This window comes from Corapipo altera, unplaced genomic scaffold (genome assembly GCF_003945725.1).
Source record: "Corapipo altera isolate COAL_440 unplaced genomic scaffold, ASM394572v1 61167, whole genome shotgun sequence".
In the NCBI taxonomy this organism is placed as follows: Eukaryota; Metazoa; Chordata; class Aves; order Passeriformes; family Pipridae; genus Corapipo; species Corapipo altera.
Window position 1 is genome coordinate 2,022,648 of NW_020884949.1, and position 22,016 is coordinate 2,044,663.

At 39.2% G+C, this 22,016-nt stretch overlaps 1 protein-coding gene and 1 long non-coding RNA gene across 6 annotated transcripts in view; both read left to right on the forward strand.

Annotated features, from left to right (window-relative positions):
- Positions 1-1,390, forward strand: part of LOC113956405 — a 1,582-nt gene extending 192 nt beyond the window's left edge. The window contains exon 2 of the long non-coding RNA XR_003530839.1: positions 167-1,390. This is a non-coding gene — a long non-coding RNA (uncharacterized LOC113956405). The remainder of the gene's footprint in view (positions 1-166) is intronic.
- Positions 1-22,016, forward strand: part of PCSK5 (proprotein convertase subtilisin/kexin type 5) — a 257,241-nt gene that overhangs the window by 202,083 nt on the left and 33,142 nt on the right. For all 5 annotated transcript variants that reach the window (XM_027662913.1, XM_027662918.1, XM_027662916.1 and 2 more), the window contains 3 exons: positions 6,806-6,942; positions 8,899-9,096; positions 9,443-9,511. In XM_027662913.1, coding sequence (XP_027518714.1) covers positions 6,806-6,942; positions 8,899-9,096; positions 9,443-9,511 — 404 coding nt within the window. The remainder of the gene's footprint in view (positions 1-6,805; positions 6,943-8,898; positions 9,097-9,442; positions 9,512-22,016) is intronic.

The window sequence follows — 22,016 nt, forward strand, 5'->3', positions numbered from 1 at the left end:
TTTGTGCCCTGGGGTGCCAGGTTGTACATTTGGGTTTTGTGGGTTGAGACCAATTGCTTGTCTGTGTAGTCGTGCTTATTGTATTATTTTATTAAATTGTTATTCTGACTTGCAATCTCTCTTTTGAGTTGAGTTCATTTCCCCTGCTGGTTAACTTTTAAACCAGCACAGTGAGAAAACAATTTTTATGGGAACATGACGACTGGTTACACAAGCAGGTAATGTTTAGCAGTATGATTCCCACAGATAAAGAAAAATTCCTTTTAATATGTAAAATAGCCTTGCTTTCATTGTCATCCTTTTGAAATCATAATTACTGGAATCACAGCAATGAAAAAATTAACAAACATCTAGGGCATTTGCACAGCTATGGAGCTTGGCACAAAGCATGAATATGGACGCTGAGGTTAGCAATAGGCTAATTTGGGAGATATTTGTAGCACCTAAACATCATCCCCTAGCTGAGGTGTTATGCATGAATTAGGTTGATATTTGTAAACTGCCGTGGGAAGTGAACAGAACTAGAAAGAAGCTTCTCCACAGGACGCTGCAGATCAGAGGTTTGTGTTTAGGTCATCTCACACATAATCCAGGAGGCTACTGGTTTAAGACTCATGTCCTACTCATAGCTGTAGTCTCACACCAGTAACTGGTTCTGTTGCACTGGATTGCATTGTAGCCAGTTGATATTTACGCTGGTATGAAATCAGGATCAGATCCTGTTAAGGTAAGAAAAAAAACTGACCAAGCAATCCTGCAATTTGCCCTGAAATTATCTATGATATGACTATGCTAATGAAAGGCACACCAGGATCAATGGAGTCCAAACAAATTCATAATTGAGAAAACATTAATTAATTAATTAATAATTAAGTTATTGCACATCAGAAACGACAGGAGAGGAAATCTAGGCAGAATTTTGGAGGGTGGAGTGGATTTATCCCATTCACAACAGCATTTAAATTAGATTGTCTGTGCTTCCTTGCAACCTATATTGTGTACTTTACACAGAGTTATTTGCAAAGCAAAGAAGGAACTGAACATCATTGTACTAAAACACCCAGGTGTTTGCAGTGATGACATCTTTGTGATCTCTTGGAAGGGTGCTGCTGTAGCCCCTGTAATAAGTTCTCTAACAATTCTAAATTTTGGTATCTAAGGTTTCAAAAAATTTTCTGTGACCCTTCTGTACATTATGAAAACTGTTAGAAAAAAACATATTAAATGGGAAAGCCTATAGTTAAAAAAAAAAAATAATAAAGGAAAATCTTGCCCAGAGGCTAAGGAGTTCCATATGAAAATTCAGCATAGATGTCATCTTATTTCATAATAAAATCAGTTAGATCATTTGACAAATGAAATTACTGTTACCAGTTAAAAAAAAAAAAAATAAAAAATGGTATTGTGGGTTTTTTCTCCAGCCAAATTGATTTTCACAAAATTCTTTGTCCATGTTTACTGTTGGAGCTATAAAGGTTAGTGGCAAGATCTGACCATTAAGGTGTCTCCCATTAGAGGCAACATAAAAAAAGCAAAAAAACTTACTTTACTGCTGTGTGAGCTGTCTGTAAGGATGGCTATCATAACAGCCAGCATATGTAGTTGAACTCGGTGCATGCCATATAAGCATAGCACAGCTACCTCCAGTACCTCTGTCACATTGTTTCATTTGCAAAGAAACCAAACAGAAAGGGCTACGTGAAGAGATGAATAACAGTCTTAAATATGTGGGCATAGATATATGAGCTACAGTCTGCATAGGACTATCTTGCTGCCAGACTCTAGAGCAGAAATACATCTTTGCTGAATTCTTCATATACCACTACAAGTGTCTCCTTGATTCCCTCAAGCAGCCTGCCTTCAACCTCACAAGTATTTTTATTCAATGTCTAAGTCTACTTTGCCACACTTGCACTTCAGGAAGGCATGACACCCTGTTCTTCTACCTTCACACTTCATAAGCCTAGACTTTTCAAATCATGGTAAAATTTAAATGGTTTCAAGACGTTCAAGTTTTAAACTCTGCAGATTTTTTCTCCTTTCAGAATAAATCCAACAATGATCATAGCAACTCAAATTTATGAAGGCATATTCCAGACATTCTTTAATGCCATTGTCTGGCTCCAAAAAAGCATGCATTTTCTTAATATTACGGAGAACCTACTGTTGCCAAGTGTACAGAAGAGCTCAAAGCCTGTACTAACATCCGGAATGGTGCCCAGCTTCTCTAGAAACTGAGTCCCAAGTCCTCAGATAGCAAAGTGGTCCAAGCAGTTAAGTGTGGAGGATTGCAGCCTCTCTTTTCTTACTTTCTTAATTGCACAAACACCGTCAAAATTTAGCCAACTTTATTTTATATTCTTTTAATACTCAAATATGAACTGATGCTTTTCTATTTTTCTCCAAGAGGATTAAAACAGTAGACATTAAGTAGCAGTGAAAAATGGACCATAAATGTCTTCACATAAAAGAATTCTTTAGCAAAATATTTAATTATCCAGTGAAAGGAGAACATTCAGCAGCATAAGTCCTAAGTGTTTGTAGATATGTGTCCTGACTCTGGACAGGACAGAGTTAAGGACCTGGAGGTTATTACCTCACATTAGTTCTGGAGGCATGGGGAAAAGAGCCCCTTTCCGGGTCACGTAGCATGGCACAGTCAGGTATTGTTTGGAGTTCCACAGTGGTATAGTGATGAGTACTTGCATGTGAGTCTTTTGCCAGTTGTACACTTTGTTATTAATATTGTTGCTGTTCCTGTTTGTTTTCTTATTTCATTGCTGTTTCCATTAAATTGTTTTTATCTTAATCCATGCTCTTTGCCTTTTGTGCCTCTAATTCTCCTCTCCAGCCGGCTGCAGAGGATGGGGTTGGGAGAGTGTGCAAGCAGCACATGGTTTGGAGTGTTTTGGTGAGAGCATGAAACTGGGGAATACCATTGCTAAACCACTACAGCCTTATTTGGTGCCCAATGTGACACATGAAGGGTTGAGACAGAAACAGATCTGCCCAGAGTAGGTTGGAAACAAATCTGAGCTAAGAACTTCTTGTATTAGGTCCAGAGGCACTGGTCACAATATTGCTTGGTCTGCTCACGTGGTTGTGGTACCTAATCATAAATATTTTTCCATTTATGCACTTTATGCTCCTAGCAGTGTTCTTTTTCAGAGGACGGAGAAGGATCAGGATTACTTTGTTGCTGTACTGTGTGATATCAACTTATGACATGATAACATCAGCAGCAAGGAGGGTCATTTAGTATCTATAATCAGTGTTGCTCTCCTACCCTTATCTCAGGCACGACCTTTGAGAGGCCATTAACAATCATGCTCAGTTGGTGGGGAGAACAGGGGTCAGTGATTTTCCCCAGCTTTTCTGTCTTCAGAACTGTTACAATAGCTTTTGAGAATTTTGAATTTCCTGTGGATGTTAAGGAAAGTATGCTCTTGTTACTATGTTTCCTATGTCTCCTCAGTACAGTCTATATCATGTTTAGAGTCAGTACAGTGAACATCAAGTTTAGAGTCAGGACAGAGTTCAAAGAAGGTCATTCAGAGATCAACCCTGAGGGCAGGTAGTCATGAGTGGTACAGAACATGGGAGAAAATGGGCCAGTTTGGGGGGAAATCGTCTGCTCCAATCATTAGGAAGTTCATCCGTAAGCAGCTATAGGACCCTGATAAAGTGACAGAATATTTGCGAGGAGAATGCTGTAGCAACTCTGTAAAGGAGCAACTTACTGAATTGTGCTGGGCCCTGGCTACTATTTATTGGAACACTACTTGTCACTAGACCAACTCAGCGGGAGAAGGAGGAAAGCAGTCGAACAGGCACTGTGGCCACTCCAAGACCAAATCAGTTTGCTTAGTGAAGTATGAAGAGGTAGCAGGACCCTCAGAATAAGCCAGAGGCAGGGCCAGAGATGAACTGAGTGAACTGCAAGATATGTGAAAAGAATTCAGCTGCAAGTCAGGTGAGTCCCTGATGACCTGGGCTGCTCCAATGGTGGGATATTGCCACTCACGATGAGTGAAATCAGATGGTAGTGAAGCCAAGTAACTGGGACCCCTGTCCCAGGACATGGGCATTGACAAGGAAATTGAGAAGAGGACAGAGACTCTCAGCCTCTGGAGTTGACTCTGTCAAGTCTGAAAGAAAGGTATTCTCACAAAGATGATCTAGTAGTGTGCCCAAGCAGGTGAAATACCATGGAGAAAGGAATCCAGCACCTGAGAGAATTAACTGTGCTGGAGGTAAGTTATAAGGACTCAAATAATGTTCCCTGTACATCCAGTGTACACAATCTATGTGGTGGAAATTTGTATGTAGCATGCCATCATCGCACACCAACTCATTGGCATTGATATCGATGAAGCAAAGAGTACTTTAGGTGGCTACCTGACTCCACAGATATGAATATCAGTATGCCCAGGTGGCCAAGAAGGCCAATGACATCCTGGCCTGGATCAGGAACAGTGTGGCCAACAGGTCCAGGAAAGTGATTCTTCCCCTGTACTCAGCACTGGTGAGGCCACACCTGGAGTACTCTGTCCAGTTCTGGGCCCCTCAGTTCAGGAAGGATATTGAGGTACTGGAGCAGGTCCAGAGAAGAGCAACAAGGTTGGTGAAGGGAGTCAAGCACAAGTCCTGTGAGGAGAGGCTGAGGGAGCTGGGGTTGTTCAGCCTGGAAAAGAGGAGGCTCAGGGGAGACCTCATCACTCTCTACAACTCCCTGAAAGGAGGTTGTAGCCAGGTGGGGGTTGGTCTCTTTTCCCAGGCAACTATCAGCAAGACAAGAGGGCATGGTCTGAAGTTGTGCCAGGGGAGGTTTAGGTTAGATATTAGAAAGAATTTCTTTACAGAGAGCCCATTGGAATGGGCTGTCCAGGGAAGTGGTGGATTCTCCATCCCTGGAGGATTTTAAGATGAGACTGGATGTGGCACTTAGTGCCATGGTCTAGTAACCGCAGCGGTAGTGGATCAAGGGTTGGACTTGATCTCAGAGGTCTTTTCCAACTGGGCTGATTCTATGATTCTAGGATTCTGTGATCATCTCCTTTCCTCCCTAACAACCAGTATCTCAGCTATGGAAAGACTTTCCAAGACTGCAGACAGGTTTGAAAGATTCAAGCAAATTATAGAGGAAATGTTCCATTCCCCACTGGTATAGACCAGAGCCTGCTAAAAGGAGAAGGTTGCACACCACAAGGTGTGTTTTTTCCGGTGCAACAATGGAGATGGCATGAAGAAGTGGGATGGAAAATTCACCTCTGCCCTGGCAACATGATCACAAGAGTTGAAAGGAAGGACAACCACAATTCTTCAAGCATAAATATCTCTTCAGTTTCCAGTGGCAAGTCCTCACACAGAATAGGAGAGCTGATTTTACCTTTGATTCTCTTGAGGGACACTTTGGATTAGTCCTGCCTCAAGCAAAAGTAAACCCATTGTTGGGATTGTTTTTCCTCAAGGACCTGGGTGCACTCGGTGGGTAAAGCAGAGGGACAGGGAAACATGATGTTCTCCTCAAGGGGATTAGATTTTTGGGTGAGAACAGTCTGTAATGTTGAGTTGTATAATATTGTTTGCTGAATGACGCTGCCACTGTATGCCATAACTACCACGGACAATGAGGATGGACTGCTCCAGATACACCAGTTGTGAGCTCCTGATGCAGCTTGCAACCAGCTGACAGCTGCCCTGAAAGACATCTAGGATGGATAGAACCCACAGTCATGGACTAAATTAACTCACAGCCATCTCGGAGGACAGCTATTGACTATGGAAATGACACCTGTTCTTCTGTAATACATATACATATATATGTGTGTGTGTGTGTGTGCATATATATATATATATATATGTATAATTGGAAGTTGAAGTATCTGGGCTTGACAAAGATGGTGTAAAATAAGAGGTGGATAATGTTCTGGTTTCAGTCACAACAGGGTTCATTTTTGCAGTAGCCAGGAGGGGCATGTTCAGAACTATCTCTCATCATTTCCAGGGGTAGGGGAAGGGGTCCCTTTCCAGGTCACATAGTATGGTGTGGTCAAGCTGAGTGGCTTTGTGGTATAGTGGTGAGAGGTTAATCATTTGCCTGTTGTACAATTTGTTATTAATATTGTTGCTGTTCTTGTTTGTTTTCTTATTTCATTGCTGTTTGCAGTAAATTGTTCTTACCTCAGACTGTGATCTTTATCTTTTGTGCCTCCAATTCTCTTCTCTATCCTGCTGCAGGGGAGAGGGAGGAGTACAGGGAAGTGAATGAGTGGCACATGGTTTGGAGTGTTTCATTGAGAGCACAAAATTGGGGAGTACTATTCCTAAAGCTTGACAATATGCGAGTGAAAAAGTACAGTTCCTAAAGGCCAAGATTCAGATGGATGTTTGACTTTATCTACAAATCATTTTACTGAAGTCATAGTACTTTTCAAAGGGAGTCTTAAAATTAAAACAGGTGGATTATTCATTCACAGAGAAAGACCAAGTTCTGTTTACTTTCTAGCAGACATAAATGACTATTGCATGGACTATGGTATAAGTACATTTAGGTAAAGGATCAAAAGGTAATTTTTCTCAGAAAAAATCTCGAAGAAAAATAATCTTTGAAGTCTAAGATTCAAGTTCAAAACACTTTTCATATAGTAAATACTATGAATAAGATTGGGAAAACGAAGGATTAAAGTTCAAATACTCTTGTAAAGAGTGAGAGAAGAATATATTGAGTTTCTTTTTAGCTTCCTTTAAATTTAAAGAACAAGTAGTTGCTAAATTTGTAATCATGCCCTATCTTCTTTAAAAGAGTCTTTGACGACGGTCGCTGTGTTGTGCAATGCCCCAGAGGAAAGTTTGAATTCAAAGGACAATGTCATGTGTGCCATCACACCTGCCTGGATTGCAGTGGAAGTGAACCTAACAAATGCACCTCTTGTGGAACAGGTAAGAAATATTTCTTCTTGCCAGTTTTTTCCCCTCTCTTGGCCTCCAAGTTCCCTTTTCCCTCAGCTCTCAGGGCCAGTTTTTAAGAGTCAATAAAATGAGTAGTGCTTTTGCTACCAACCTGTGTCGTAATCTTGTTGTAACTCTGAAGGGTATTGGAACTCAATTTGTTTTTTAAATAGTACAAGAAAACAAAACTCTGTATTGTCCTTGCAACTTAATGCATTTCTGTTGGTATATTTTCAAGAGGAGCTACGTTAACAGAAACAGAAAGAACAGCACGGGGCGGGGGGGGCGGAATGGACAGAAAACCTATGTAGCCTGTTTCTGGAAAAGAAATTTCCATACATGCCTCCCCCAGCCTCTGCACAGGATGTGCTATACTTCAAGTTTGCACAAGCAGGCAGGGAGCCAGGCTACTTTCCATAACATCTGTCTGGGGAAGGGTAAGAAACAAGCATGGTGGGTTCCACTGCAGATTGCTGTGTCCCTACAGCTGAACAAACAGAGTTTGCAAAGAGAAGCTTACCACTAACAGACATCTTTATAGAACTTTGGTTGAGAGGCACGCAAATGTAGTTAGATTTGTGGAAATTCAAAAAAGCAACCCTTGTCCTTTTGAAGCTCCATTTTAAAAATTATTCTGTCTTGTCTCTGTAACACCTAATGGCTGTAACACCTGAGGCTGTTACATACAAGTATGTTAACTAGTCTGAGCTTCCTTTGGAAATAAGTATTTAACTTCCAATATATTTAATAAAGAGCAATTTTTCATGAGCTTTATTCTGAGGACTCACAATGGATTCACAGCCTTTTTAATTTCACCTGCGACTTCCATTTCAGTCCTAGTCATCAGTGTCCCAGGCTTTATTTAGTAATAAGTGTTTAGATTACAAGCAAACACTAGCATAGCTGGCAATTAGTCATACTGATTATGATATTGGCTTTTTCACTTTGGGAAATGTGACTCAGTAGGTGACATTTTCAAACAGTATTTCAGGCCTAATGTGAGAACAAGTTTGCGTAGTTGTTCCTTAGGTCTGTTCCTTATTGTAGACAGAAATTCTTGTGTTTCTGTGCCTTAAGAAATGAAGACATTGATGAGATTCACACTCTTAGGAGTCTGGAAAAGTTAATTATAAAAATTTTTGCATGAAAAGTAAAAGAAACAAAGACAGTGCTTCTGCTATTATTGCTATTATTGCTGCTATTGCAGCAATTAGTCTCTATTGATACAATTATTATTATATTGCAAGTATTTTCAAAAATAAATTATGGTAAGCAAATTCTTGCTCTGCAGTTAAGGTAATGAAATACACTTAGCACAGTAATGTATGTAATTTATACTGAAGGGTAACCTATTAGAAAACTACCCATGTTACAGCAGATGGTACATGGAGTTACGGGTGTTTCCACAGGTTTCATTCAGAAGGATTTGAAGCAGGGGATCTCCCAGTTCCTGTGCACTACAGAATGCCAGTGTACTGATAGCAAATAGCTGCATATTTGCTATTCAAATTCAAATCTAGGTGATTCACTAGGGTAAATATTACAGTTGAATATTCTAGGGACGAGAACTGGTCTTTTCCAAAGGTGAAGTGTGGCACTTTGCTTTCCTAATAGTAATTCTATATCTGTATGTACAATGCAGTACAAATACTCATTTTTCCTCTGCAAGGGAAACTCAGTGGTAGAAAAGTGTTGATCATTATTTTACTATGTTGATGGATGTAAACAATCATTATTCAAGCATGACATCTTTATAAGCCATAAATCTCCAGGAAAGTGGAATGTTTGAGGTCCTGAAACTCTTACAGATGTTAACATATCTGGCGTAAAACTGTACAAACCTAGCAGTCAGTGTCTCAACCACAGAACCAGTGTTTTGTAAAGCTTCTTCTTATACTGAAATGCCCTCTGTGGATGACAAGTTTTTCCTATTTGTTTGCCACACAGACAGAAGAGGGACTGAACGTTTCTTGTATCGAGGGGAGTGTAGAGAGAGCTGTCCTCCAGGTCACTACCATGCAGAGCATACCTGTATGCCTTGTTCTGGCCACTGTGAGGTGTGCCTGAACTCCCATCACTGCAAAAGATGTTTCAGAGGCTACTACCTTACTGAAAATATGTGTCAGAAGCATAGTTGTAAAGAAGGTAAGCATCCTTCAGCAGGAGTTAACAAATATTCTATTCAATTTGTTACAGAAATCTGGTTAAGCATATTAACCAAATCCTGTTTTGAAATATACAATCACACCTGACCTCAAGGCCCTTAAGTTCCTACTCTGATTCCCTTCTAATGTCATGTTAATGTAAAATAGCAGTATTTTCCTCAAACTGAGTGGGGCTACAGAAGAACAAATGAGAAAACAAATTTCTGTGAGTATTTCTCCTTTTTTGATTTGAATCAAGTTTATTTGCAGGAACCTTGCTGAGTCCTTCCAGATGTAGACCTTCCATTATCTAAAATTAACCCATACTGATGATTTGCAAAACACAGGTGAAGTGCAAGATCCTGACTCTGAAGACTGCATACCATGTTCAGATGGATGCCAGAATTGCAAAGAGGGTAAATATTCCCTTTATCAACCTTTATTCCTATTCTTAAAATAGGGAAAAATTAGTTCTCCTCACTCTTTTCACAAGTTTAAGTGCAAGCTGCTGAGTAATTAGTCAAGAGAAGTTAAGGGAGAGTATCTGTACCTATCTTTGTTGAAGCTATTAGATATTATTTCCCCATGCTAATATTTTCAATATTCTTCATAACACTTATGACTTAAATTTTTTTTTTACTCTTCTGAAACAGTTTAGTGTCAATCTGTGTTTTGAATTAAGGTGAAATGCATGATGCATAGGAATTTTTCTTAAAAATAGTAATTGCAAGTTACTCAGAGAATGATCTTCTTTGTATATTAACTTAATAAACCTGCATAAGGAGACTGGAAGGCTATTCATACAGAAAAATGGCATACAGAAAGAGGGGTTGTGCTCATTTACATTTTTTCTCAGATGATTGCTGATATCCTAAATATTAATCATCCATAACATTTGCTACATATATACTCTCAGATTCTTGCACTTAAAGTTCTGACTTAATATAGGCCCTTTAAAACTTGAAGATCAACAGAATGGCTGCAGGTAAAACAAAGACTGAATTAGTTTTCACTGCTGTGTAAAGTCAGAAGTATTAAGATGCCAGAAATTAATAATGGATAGTGTATTAAGGAAACTCTTTGATGGTTATGATGCAAATATTATTGAGAGGTAAAGAGAATGCTTTATTGTTAGCTCTGTTTGGAACAGAAGCACCAGCAGTGGGCTAAAAGCACAGTCCCAAGCAGATTTTGCAAATTACTGTGTTTTCCTGAAATAAAGCACAACCTGTAAGCTTCAACTTATAATAAGTCTGGTAGATATGCCGTTTTCTTGTGTTTCTGCTCTCAATATTCAGTGAGTTTTCAGGCATATCAATAACTTAATTCATAGATAAGTTGAGTAGAGTAATAAGTTTCTCATGTCTAATCAGAAAGCTAGACAGAGAGACTTTCGTAAAAAAAAACAAACATCAAAACAAACCTAAAACTGAACTGCTTGTCTCATAGAAGAAACTGATTATTTTGAAAGCTGTAAAGAAATTGCACTGCCATAAAAATACTTCAAATACTAAAACATCTAGATGAGAAAATAAGGAATGTGATGCATTTAGTTTCATATCTAAATGGTCTTTCTACAGACACTCTTAAAAATTAAGTGAATGCCGCATGGTCTTGCAATCTCTTTTTGTCTTATCTTCCTTGCAACACCACTGATGAATTCAATCTGAGTAAGAATTGCAGAGCAGGTTTAGGAATTGTTCAATGCTATGAATGCTTCAAATAGAAGTGTAGTGGGGGAAAAAAGAGAAATGTAATCATTATAGCAATTAGAATCAAAATTATATAGTTCACATATTGAAAAGTAGTTATTCATACATATAAATGCAAATACATTTTGTGCATATTTGTGGATCTACAGAAGACCCAAGACCGTTCTCTTACAGAAAATCTCCCAGCACCTGCTCTTTCTGAAGTGTTTTGAGATCCTTCAATATAAACTCTAAGAAAAAAAAGTAATTAACTTCCTTAGGAAGTTATACTGAGCACAGAGTGACTTAAAGAGTTTTTATTAATTCAAAAGGGAATATCAGGTCACCATGACATTACATTGTAAATAGGGAGCAATGAAATGTAAGTGGTTCTCTTACTGGTTACAAATTACAAAGATTATTATATTTTTCTCCCTTTTGTAGACACAAATCTAGTTTTTAGGAGTGATAGATAAGCTAATTAAGAACTGCCTGTTTTCATATTAGCCCGAAAGACACACATTTTTTATTCCAAAATTTTTTTCACAAGTAATGGAGGCAGACTGTGTGGGCAACCTCTCTTCTTGATCAGTAGAGACACTACATACAGTTTAAGACACAGGTATTATACTTTTATATTGGTTTGATACTCCTACATCCTATATCAAGTATTTCATAAGAGAGTGTAAAACCCATCCAGTAAATAACACTGCAGGTTATTCTTCACCAGGTATGAGGAGGAATATTAACAGTGTTTGTTTGTAATATTTTCTGAAATCCTTATGGAATATAGTTTTCCTCCAAGTTTGGAGTCAGTTTTGTTTCAAGGTACCTCTGTGGCAAATACGTCTTTATTGTATCAACACTGGAGGTTAAGAGCAAAGGTAGGAACTGTCAGAGAGACTTAATCAAGGACAGGTAAGTCTGTGTAGTTTAAATACAGAGGATGATTTATTTGAAATTCAGTCAGTTCTTTTCTTTCTGATTTGCTTCATTGATTGCTTGTATTCTGAGGAGATAAAGAATCTTTATTGCTCACAAATACCATTCTGCCTGCAGGCACTGTTCCTACTGTGGCACATGTACTGTGACACATGTAATAGGAACATTGCCTTAGAAAGCACTAATCACAAAAATATCTATGGCTTTTTGTACACAGTGTCCAAACAATGGCTACGGACATTAGGGTTCACCTTCGTACCTTCTTCTGCCCACATACTCTAGAGTACATTTGACTCTGCTTGATGCCATACTAGCCTAATTGGCATGCTTATGTGCACGTCTTCCCACGAAGTCTGAAAGGCAGACTCTTTCACAGGAATTGAAATCTGAAGGAGTAGCCAAAGAAGTCAAGTCTTAAGGTTAACTTCAGTATGGATGTTTAATTCTGAAGTCTTACAAGTTTCAAATATATCCCTACTGCCATGCAAGCAAAGGCAAACACAAAATCGGACAAAGTGTTTAAGAAAGTGTGCTAAATACATCAGAAGTCCATGCTGCCAAGATTATCTTTATGGTTTTGGTATCTCAGCTCTGGTAACCCAATTCTGGACACTCTGAGACTACTTTTTAGAGCAGCAATGAACTATTGCCCCCTCTGGTGCAGAAGTATCCATGGGATCTTTATCTTATATGTAGATATACAATATCTACGGATTTGCATATGTACACTTCACTAGCAGAAACAGCCACACCATTAACTAATACTGATAACTAACTATAAGCACCTACTTCATTGAGGAGGAAGATGTTTGAAATACGTGGAATTCAAGTGGATCATTGATAAATTCATAGTAATCAACTGAAGGATAGGTCTTCCTCTCAGAAGCAATTGTGAAAGTCAGTCATTCTCCCGATTTGTGTGCCAATTTTCCTACCAGTGATCTCCCATGGAGCCACACTTTCCTGACCCACTTCTTAATTACTTGCTGATTCTTTTCCACTCACCTCACCCAACTTGTGAAAGTATATCATCACATGACATGAAGAGTTCTCATATCTTCCCACAGACTACCTCGTCTCCATGAAGAAAAATACAATATATATCAACTTTTGACCCATGTAGATTTCTGCAGAGAGGAGCATGACACGGCTTTTCCAATCTTTACACTAGGACTATTTTCAAAGGCTAACACTCAGAATAAAGTGCTACTCAGTAGGGTGCAAAGTGAAGAATGTTCAGCAAAACCTTTTGAAGACACCTTACAAAAGAAATAAACATTGAGAAACCCCATGGAGCAGTGTCCCTGAAAATTAAGGCCTACCAAAAAGGCATTTAGGCCCAAGTTTGTCCCCTTGGTCCAGCAAGGTAGAATCCTAGAATCATAGAATCATAGAATCAGCCCAATTGGAAAAGACCTCTGAGATGATCAAGTCTAACCCTTGATCCACTACTGCCGTGGTTACTAGACCATGACACTAAGTGCCACATCCAGTCTCATCTTAAAATCCTCCAGGGATGGAAAATCCACCACTTCCCTGGACAGCCCATTCCAATGCTTGATTACCCTTTCTGTAAGGAAATTCTTCCTAATATCTAATCTACACCTCCCCTGGCACAGTTTAAGACCATACCCTCTTGTCTTACTGAGAGCTGCCCCGGAGAAGAGACCAACCCCCACCTGGCTACAACCTCCTTTCAGGGAGTTGTAGAGAGTGATGAGGTCTCCCCTGAGCCTCCTCTTTTCCAGGCTGAACAACCCCAGCTCCCTCAGCCTCTCCTCACAGGACTTGTGTCCGAGTCCCTTCACCAGCCTTGTTGCTCTTCTCTAGACCTGCTCCAGTACCTCAATATCCTTCCTGAACTGAGGGGCCCAGAACTGGACAGAGTACTCCAGCTGTGGCCTCCCCAGGGCTGAATACAGGGGAAGAATCACTTTCCTGGACCTATTGGCCACACTGTTCCTGATCCAGGCCAGGATGCCATTGGCTTTCTTGACCACCTGGGCACACTGCTGGCTCATGTTCAGCTTCCTGTCAATCCAAACTCCCAGGTCTCTCTCTGCCTGGCTGCTCTCCAGCCACTCTGTCCCCAACCTGTAGCACTGCATGGGATTGTTGTGGTCAAAGGGGAGGACTCTGAATGGCCAAAGTGGAGAGCCTGAGTAGCTTTCAAAGATCACCCAGAACCTAACTATTTCATTTGATCGGGGTTATAAGGTCTATGTGCAAACATAAAACTATAAAGGCAGAAAGTGAGAATCAATACTACCCAAATGATCCACAAGATCCCTTACACAGAATGAGATGAAAGAAAATACAGTCTATAAGGCAGTAGGAGTGAGAAGAAAGGTATTTGGAGAAGATTTAAGGAACCTGTGAGGTAGCCAAAAGAGCAGCACTTTGAACCTACTCAAGCTTACAGGTACAGATTTATCATTACATGATAAATGAGTGAAAATTGATCTGGTTCCCACAGCAACCTAAGAAAAACAAAGGAAAACTTAATTTCTTCAAATCATGCCTGATGATGAATAGACCTTGGCTTTCAAGACACCAAGCAACATTATGATGAGGATCCTTTTTTTATCTCAAAGTAAATCTTCTGCAAGAGGTTAATCTTGCAGAGGAGGTTTTAGACTTTTTTCCACATTCTGGAGTCAGAATATGCAATCTGTGTGAAAAGAATGTCCAGCACATTTTGGAACCGTGCTCTGATTTTCAGTACTGATGTTTCAGTGTAGGTAGAACATTACATTAGAGCATGCTGTCTTTTGTAGAGCATAGCTAAAAGAGAATTTCCTTGTACATTGAAGATACAAGGTGTGTGTATTTAAAAAAAACTTCATTTTTTGGTAATTTTTGTTTCTTTGGGAAAAAAAATTACTTCCTGAGTATAATCCAGGCTAAGTGAAAGCCATTGGAAAAACTTACAATATGAGATTGAACCATGAGTTCAGAAAACACAGAATATTCCAGATTTTAGTTTAAAGTTCTCCATAGAAATAAGAGCACAGAACAAAACTACTGGATCAGACCAGAACTTCATCTAGCTCAGAACCCACTGAACAAACAATGAATGTATTTGTAAAATTACTTATACAACAAAACATGTATTGCTATTTCTTCTACAATTTGCAGTTGAGGAACTTCATGAATCGAAACAGTCAAGAAATGTTAGCTGCTGAATCATTCTGCTGGAATCACTGAATTAAAAATACATTAAAACAAATATAACCTAAACCATCTGCCAAACAGACCCTCTTTTCAAGGAAGTTTGCTGCCTCCCTGCCTCCCTGGGGCAGAAATCTCATAAAAAAACAGATGAGGTTAGTAGAGCCTTCAAAATACAGTCTACTACTGTTTTCACATTGGTACCAGTGATGTTCCAACAAGCAGATCAAGGTCAATCAAAAGAGATTCCAGGACCCTGGAAAGACCAAGTGATAGGTCCTACACCTTGGCCACAATAATTCCCTGCAGTACTACAAGCTGGGGGCAGAGTGGCTGGAAAGTGACACAACAGAAAAGGGCCTGGGAGTACTGGTCAACAGCCATCTGAACATGAGCCAGCGATATGCCCAGGTGGTCAAGAAGGCCGGTGTCATCCTGGCCTATGTCAGAAATAGTGTGGCTAGAAGGACTAAGGAAGTTATTCTTCCCCCTGTACTCTGAATTGTGGCGATCAGCCTCTTCTTTCAGGCAACTAGTGACAGGATAAGAGACATAGACTTAAGGTGCACCAGGTGAGGTTTAGGTTGGACATTACAAAGAGTTTCTTCACAGAAATGATGATTAGACATTGGAATGGACTGCCCAAGGAGGCAGTGGAGCCATCATTCCTGGAAGTGTTTAAGAAAAGACTGGACATGGCTGGAAGTGTTTAAGAAAAGACTTAGTACCATGGACTAATTGATGTGGTGGTGTTTGGTCAAAGATTAACTCACTGATCTTAGAGGCCTTTTCCAGCCTAATTGATTCTGTTATTCATGATTCAGGAGTGCAGGTAGTGTTTTCCTCAATCCTCCCACAAACAGAGAGGGATGTTGGAAGGAACAGGTGAGCTGGAGACATAAACACTTGACTCCAAGACTAGTGCTTCCACCAGAACTTTGGTTTTTTATAATCACAAGATTCTTCACTTAGGATAGAGGAGTTCTGGACATGAGTATAGACTGGGAGAGGAGTGGCTAGAAAACAGCCCCGCAGGGAGGAACCTGGGGATGCTGCTTGACATTAGGTTCAATGTGACTCAGCTATGTGTCCAGGCAGCCAACGGGGGCAAACTGCATCCTGGGGTGCATCAAACACAACATAACCAGCCAGAAACAGTTATGCCACTGTATTAACCCATGGTGGGCATCACCTGGGGTACTGTGTGTAGATGGTCGGAAGGCCTGGAAGGTCAGTCATATAAAGAATGGCAAAGGACTCTGGGTTTCTTTAGACTGGAGAAAAGGAGTCTGAGGGGTGACTGCATTGCTTTCTACAGCTTCTATTAAAGAGGAGAAGTGGAGAGGGAAGTGCTGATCTATTCTCCCTTGTGTCCAATGAGAGGACACGCAGAAATGATTCTGAGTTGCATTAAGGAGGTTTAGACTGGACGTCACGAAGCATTTCTTTACCACAAGGGTGGTCAAACACTGGAACAGGGTTGACCAACTAGGTGGTTGATGCCCGAAGTCTGTCAGTGTTTCAGAGGCATTTAGACAATGCCCTTAATAACGTGCTTTAATGGTTGTTCGGGCCTGAATTGGTAGGCAGTTGGATTAGATGATCATTGTATGTACCTTCCAACTAGAACCATTCTGTTCTATTCTAGCAACTCTACCTCATTGTGTACCCAATTCTTTGGGTTTATACCACTCTAAAGCTCAGCCTCTTGATCTTTCAAATAAGGAACTGCATCATAGAACCACTTATTGACTGTAGCATTGGATTCTCCCCATATAGAGAAGATGGTTCCAAAGAGTTCTTCATGCATAAATATGTTTTTAATAGGGGACCAACAGAATCCAGATGTTCAAATTAGTGGTTAAACCTGTATTGATGTCTGACGAAAATTTAGGACCTTTGGCCCTAAATCTTTATTACTGCTTGTAGGAAAGCATCCTTTGGGTAATGATTTTCACTCAGAGGAACTACCTGTGTAGTAGGAAACTATTCAAACACAAGGGATAGTCTCAACACAATGTTCATGTTGAGAAAATGCAACTCAACACACAGAAAGTTTAGTTTTAGTAGTGTTCAGCTTTCTTGCATCTTGAAATCATCACACTAAGATTTTGACAGGTGGAAACCATGGCGAGTAGAGTAAGATCAAAAGATAACAAAGTATCTGAGTGATAGAATACAATTTAAGACAAACTGAAAGCCCTTTTATTGTTAAATAGTACTGCTGATGTCCTGATCTCATTTCTGTTGAAGTACTCTTACCTTTTCTTTTGCTAGGAGTAGGAATGAACTCTAGTTCTTCTTTGTAGCCCTGTAAGCAATAACTTCTCTGCTTGAAGTCACACTTTGGAGCTTCATATGCATTGCAAATCTCACTACAGACTGGGCCAACAATGTCTGGTCAGGTACTAGGGAGTTCTCACCCAATACATAGTTTTTCAGTCAGTTGTTTTAATTGAGATGCCATAAAAACTAAAAAAAAAAGTGGTCTAACATAGTTAAAACATATAATTATTCTTGCTGGTGATATATGACAGTTTATAGTTAATTTTTTTAGATTAATCTAAATTATTGTTCGGGGTGTAAAAGACAAATAAAGTTGAGCAGTAACTTTATCAGGCATTGGAATGGCCTACCCAGAGAGGTGGTGGATTCACCATCCCTAGAGGTTTTTAAAAAGAGATTGGACGTGGCCCTTAGTGCCATGATATAGTAATTGGAGTTGGATCAGGGGTTGGACTTGACGATCTTGGAGGTCTTTTCCAACCCAATCTATTCTATGATTCTATGATTCTATGATAAATTAAACAAATACTGCAGGCTGGTCATTAAAGGAAAACTGCAATGTAATACAAAATAATTTTCACTACATTTAATTAACTGGAAAAGAAATGTAAACTAGACATTAAGTCCCAGGTACTGAATATCCTGAACTACTACTGAAGGCAAAGTAAGTCGAATGTATTCAGCACACTCCAAGCTTATGTCTGAGCCAATTAATAGTTAAATAAATTAATTTTTTAAAAAAATTCATAAACAAAACAGGAAGCTAAAACAAAAATTCAGATCCTACTGAATGTACCGTTGCACCCTACTTCAACTCTCAGCTTTATTGTATACAGCAGATAAACTCTGCGTATGAGCCATAGCAAGATCTGGGTCTAGTTGAATGGAATCCTTTGAATAAATGCTACTCCAAAGTACAGTGGGCTAGCCAGGTAAAGTTTCTAGAATTAGGATCTATCTAAATGCCCTGAACACGGGGACAGAGTGAAAGAGTGACAAGGACGTCCAAAATGCTCTGGACCTAATTTTTAATGTGGAACAACATATGTATTAAATATTTTATTAAGCCTCTATAGTAATGTTAAAAAACCCCACAGATAAACAAAACCCACAAAAACCAAATTACACTGTTCCTTGACATATTTGAAGCAAAACACCCTTCCAGCATAACAATGCTGTGCTTTTAACATTAATGCCCATACTGCAAATCCAGAGTAGAAAAGAACACAAATTCGTTTCAAATCAGAGGGTCCTAACAGAATGCGTGACTATTTGACCTTTCACCAGTATTTAATCTTGGCACATACCTTTTCTGTATTATAACATATCTGCACTCCAAATGAATTCTACTTGAGAAGGTTGGGTGTGGAGAAGGGAACAGGAATATCAGTTTATTACACACAAGGGAAGAAACCAAATTACTTTTTCTATGAACTCTACACAATATTTACTTATCTAAAAAATAAGACAATGAAACCAGAACGAAACAGGGGAGTATTTTGTGTCTAAGGCCTTATGTTTTAAAAATAGTTGAATGCTGCTTCAAATGCTATCAAAATCACTTTTCTTTCTGTCTTTAAAAGAGTGACAAAGATAAAATCAATACAAATGGAAACTCTAAAATATAGATAAAATACTAATAGCTGTCAAAACAAGAAGTCTTTTGGAGCACGACATCATATAGATCAACCCCCTTTGCACTACAGAGATCTCATTACTCAGTGAACATAGGATGTTTATTACCACTAATCCAAGAACTGATTGTGGCAGATTTTAAAAGAGGACAGTGTTAAAGAGCAAACCACATGGATATATCCATAAAATTCCCAAGACTTAGTTCATTCTTATAATTAATTTCCAAGATTTTGCAAACATTACACATGTTGCATATAAAATTTGCTATTGAGCAATAGTTACTTATTTAGTCTCCTCTTTGCTGGCTATTAGATAGTTTCGCTCTTTGCATTCCTTTCCAAATTATGTTAATTATTCCTCAACAGTTTAAATTCAAAAACTATGACTAAGCACGGAAGGTAATAGGTCTTCTCTTTAGTGGATGTGTCTTTGATAGAAAGAAGAATGTTTCAGTAAGGGTTGATAAATGCCATAATATACTATAAAAAAGCCTCTAAATTAACTCACGTTAACATAGTCCAATGAGTGCATGTTTTCATTTTGCAAAATTGTCAAGAAATTCTCCCCTGCTCCTGTCGCCAAAATCTTAGGTTGAAGAAAGCTTCAGTTCACTCCCAAATGAAATACAGCAAAGCAACTATCCTTATGAAATTTGTGGCCTTCTAATAAGGCATTTACTATTACCCCTTCTGTTTAAACTTTGTGTAAGCAACAGAATACAAGTTCTATTAGTGATACTTTTTTTTTTGCCCTCTCCACACAACGTATTCCAACTCACAATCTAAATTAACTATTTTTATCCATGTTTTACCAGATATTTTCCTTTAGATCCTAAACCAACTCAAAATATCTTATCTTTACTTAATGGTCACTTACCTAATACTTGTTTCTTCTGATCTCTTTCCAGAGAAAAACCATAAATTTTGTCTTTCTTTGCAATTACTGCTGAGATCTGTCTCAAACTAAGCTACATAGATAGTCATCCATACAGGTAAAAATGAGAGGGTATTTAGGAAGAAACAGTCATCAGAACAACCCACAGGCAAGAAAGGAAAGAGTCCTTTCTCCATAAAAGCCAGAAAGTACATGGAGAATTAGTTACTAAACCCACAAACAAATTTAACGATCTCTTTCAGTGTGTACTTGTCTCAGTTTAAAGGAGACTGAAGTGTTTTGCTAAGGAGGATGAGTTATGAGGTAGACCAAACTCCTCTCTCTCAGCAATTGGAAATCCGAAATTAAGAGGCTGCAATCAAGGAAGTATGGAAAAAGGGAAAATAACAACCCTTTATTAAAGGATATATGTGTATTGGGAGAACAACAAAAGAACATAAAAACAACTAAACAATAATCCTGTAACCAAAAGCCCCCTTAAGAAAGGAAACAGTCTGATACTTCTCTGTCCTCTGTCACGATTCTGATTACAGTCAGCAGGAGGCACTGTTGGATCACTGGAGGAGCAGAGCCTGCAGTGCTCGGTGTTGGTCAGCAGGGGGCGATGGTGGGCTCTGGATCGCAGGAGAAGCCGAAAATGGAGATTTCCCCCCCGCAGAGGAGGGAAGGGGAAAAAGGGGAAAGAAGGGCGGTTTCTTTCCCACGAAACTCATGCTGTCTGAGGCTGGCTGTGGCTGGGACTTCCCCCTTTCCTCGATGAGCACAAACTCCTGCCAAAACACAGGATCAGAGGAGGAAAAAAGAAAAATGACCCCCTCCCCAAAAGGTTCCTCTGCAGGATGAACCAAACTTCTCCCTTGAAATCTGAGCAGGTCCGGCTGGTGACAGCGCAGACCATAGGCAAGCTGAGGCCGGAGAACAGCCAGATGACGAGGTCAAGAGGAAAACAGCCTCAGAACTTTTCCAACACACACCTTGCCCCCGTTATGGCAAAGAGTGAAGTGCCCCCCATTTGCAAGGAGAGGAGGAGAAAAACTCCTCCCCCCACTCTGCAGTTTTGGAAGGTCCATCAGCCTGGAGTGCAAGTCTGCCAGCTAGTTCTTTTGTATAGTCAATTACCTCTTCCCCCTCCCTCGTTCAACATCCTTCTTTTACAGCAGGACAGGGGAAAGGAATATTTCTGCTTGGATTTTTAGAATAAGTAAACCTATGACAGTACTCTATTAAAAGAGAAGGACTGTATGTACCAATATTATAATAATTTTCAAAAGGTATAAATACTCTTATTTATCACTCGCTCCTAACAATACTCTGTAAACACTTTAAATGCAAAAAAACACACAAGTGAATTGAGGAAAATAATATCTCAGGAAATCTCCTCATTTAGAAACAATATTAATATTTCATAAATCACTCAAAATGAAGCCCTGGACAAACCAAATGCCTTTGACCTGGATTAAAACAAGACTTCACAGAGAGCAAAGAACAGTAGATCAGGTCACTGCTGTTTCTCTTTGTGCTTTAAACACTAAAGGGAATATTTTAACAGATCTGCAACATTTTTGGGTAAAATCCTCCACCTCACAGATAAATTGCTAGAACTAGTTGCAAAACCAAGTGTGTGTTGCCTAATGAGTTTGCGTGTGAAGTGTGTTTTATTGTAAACACAGTTCTAACAGATGCAGTGAAAATTTTGCACTATGTGTACTGTTAATATCAAAAATAATTTATAGGCATTTCATAGTAGAACAATTTATAAATACATTCACCCCACTTGTTATATTTCCTTCCATTCTGCTCCCATTCGGAACTTTGGTTAAGGTGAAAGAAAAGAAAGCTAATAGACAACAATAGAAGGAAGGTTATAAAAAATATTCTTTATGTTGTGAGCATGAAGCCACATCCATAATTTTAACAGTTTTAAATGTTCCTGTTCATTCAACAGAAGTTTTGAATACAAAAATTAATTTTCTGATGAGAAAATTTACCCAAAAGGCTTACACCTCTCCCACCACTACCCCCTCCCCAAATACAGAAAGGTGCTTGTCTAGCTCAGTATTTTTAAGGTTAAACTGATTGCTTAGATGTCCTTGAAAAGTTTGCTTTTAGAAGTGTCAAATGCTTTTAACTTATCTCTGCAACAAATAAAGAGGATGAAACTTCAGATTTAGATAAGTTAAATCTCCTTTTAGGAGTTCATTTGACCCAATCTGAGCACCTGTGAACATTCTGTTTTTCAGATCATCACTTCCTAAGCATTCATCATCTTCTAGGTACCTGTTGGGGTTCATAATGAGGACTA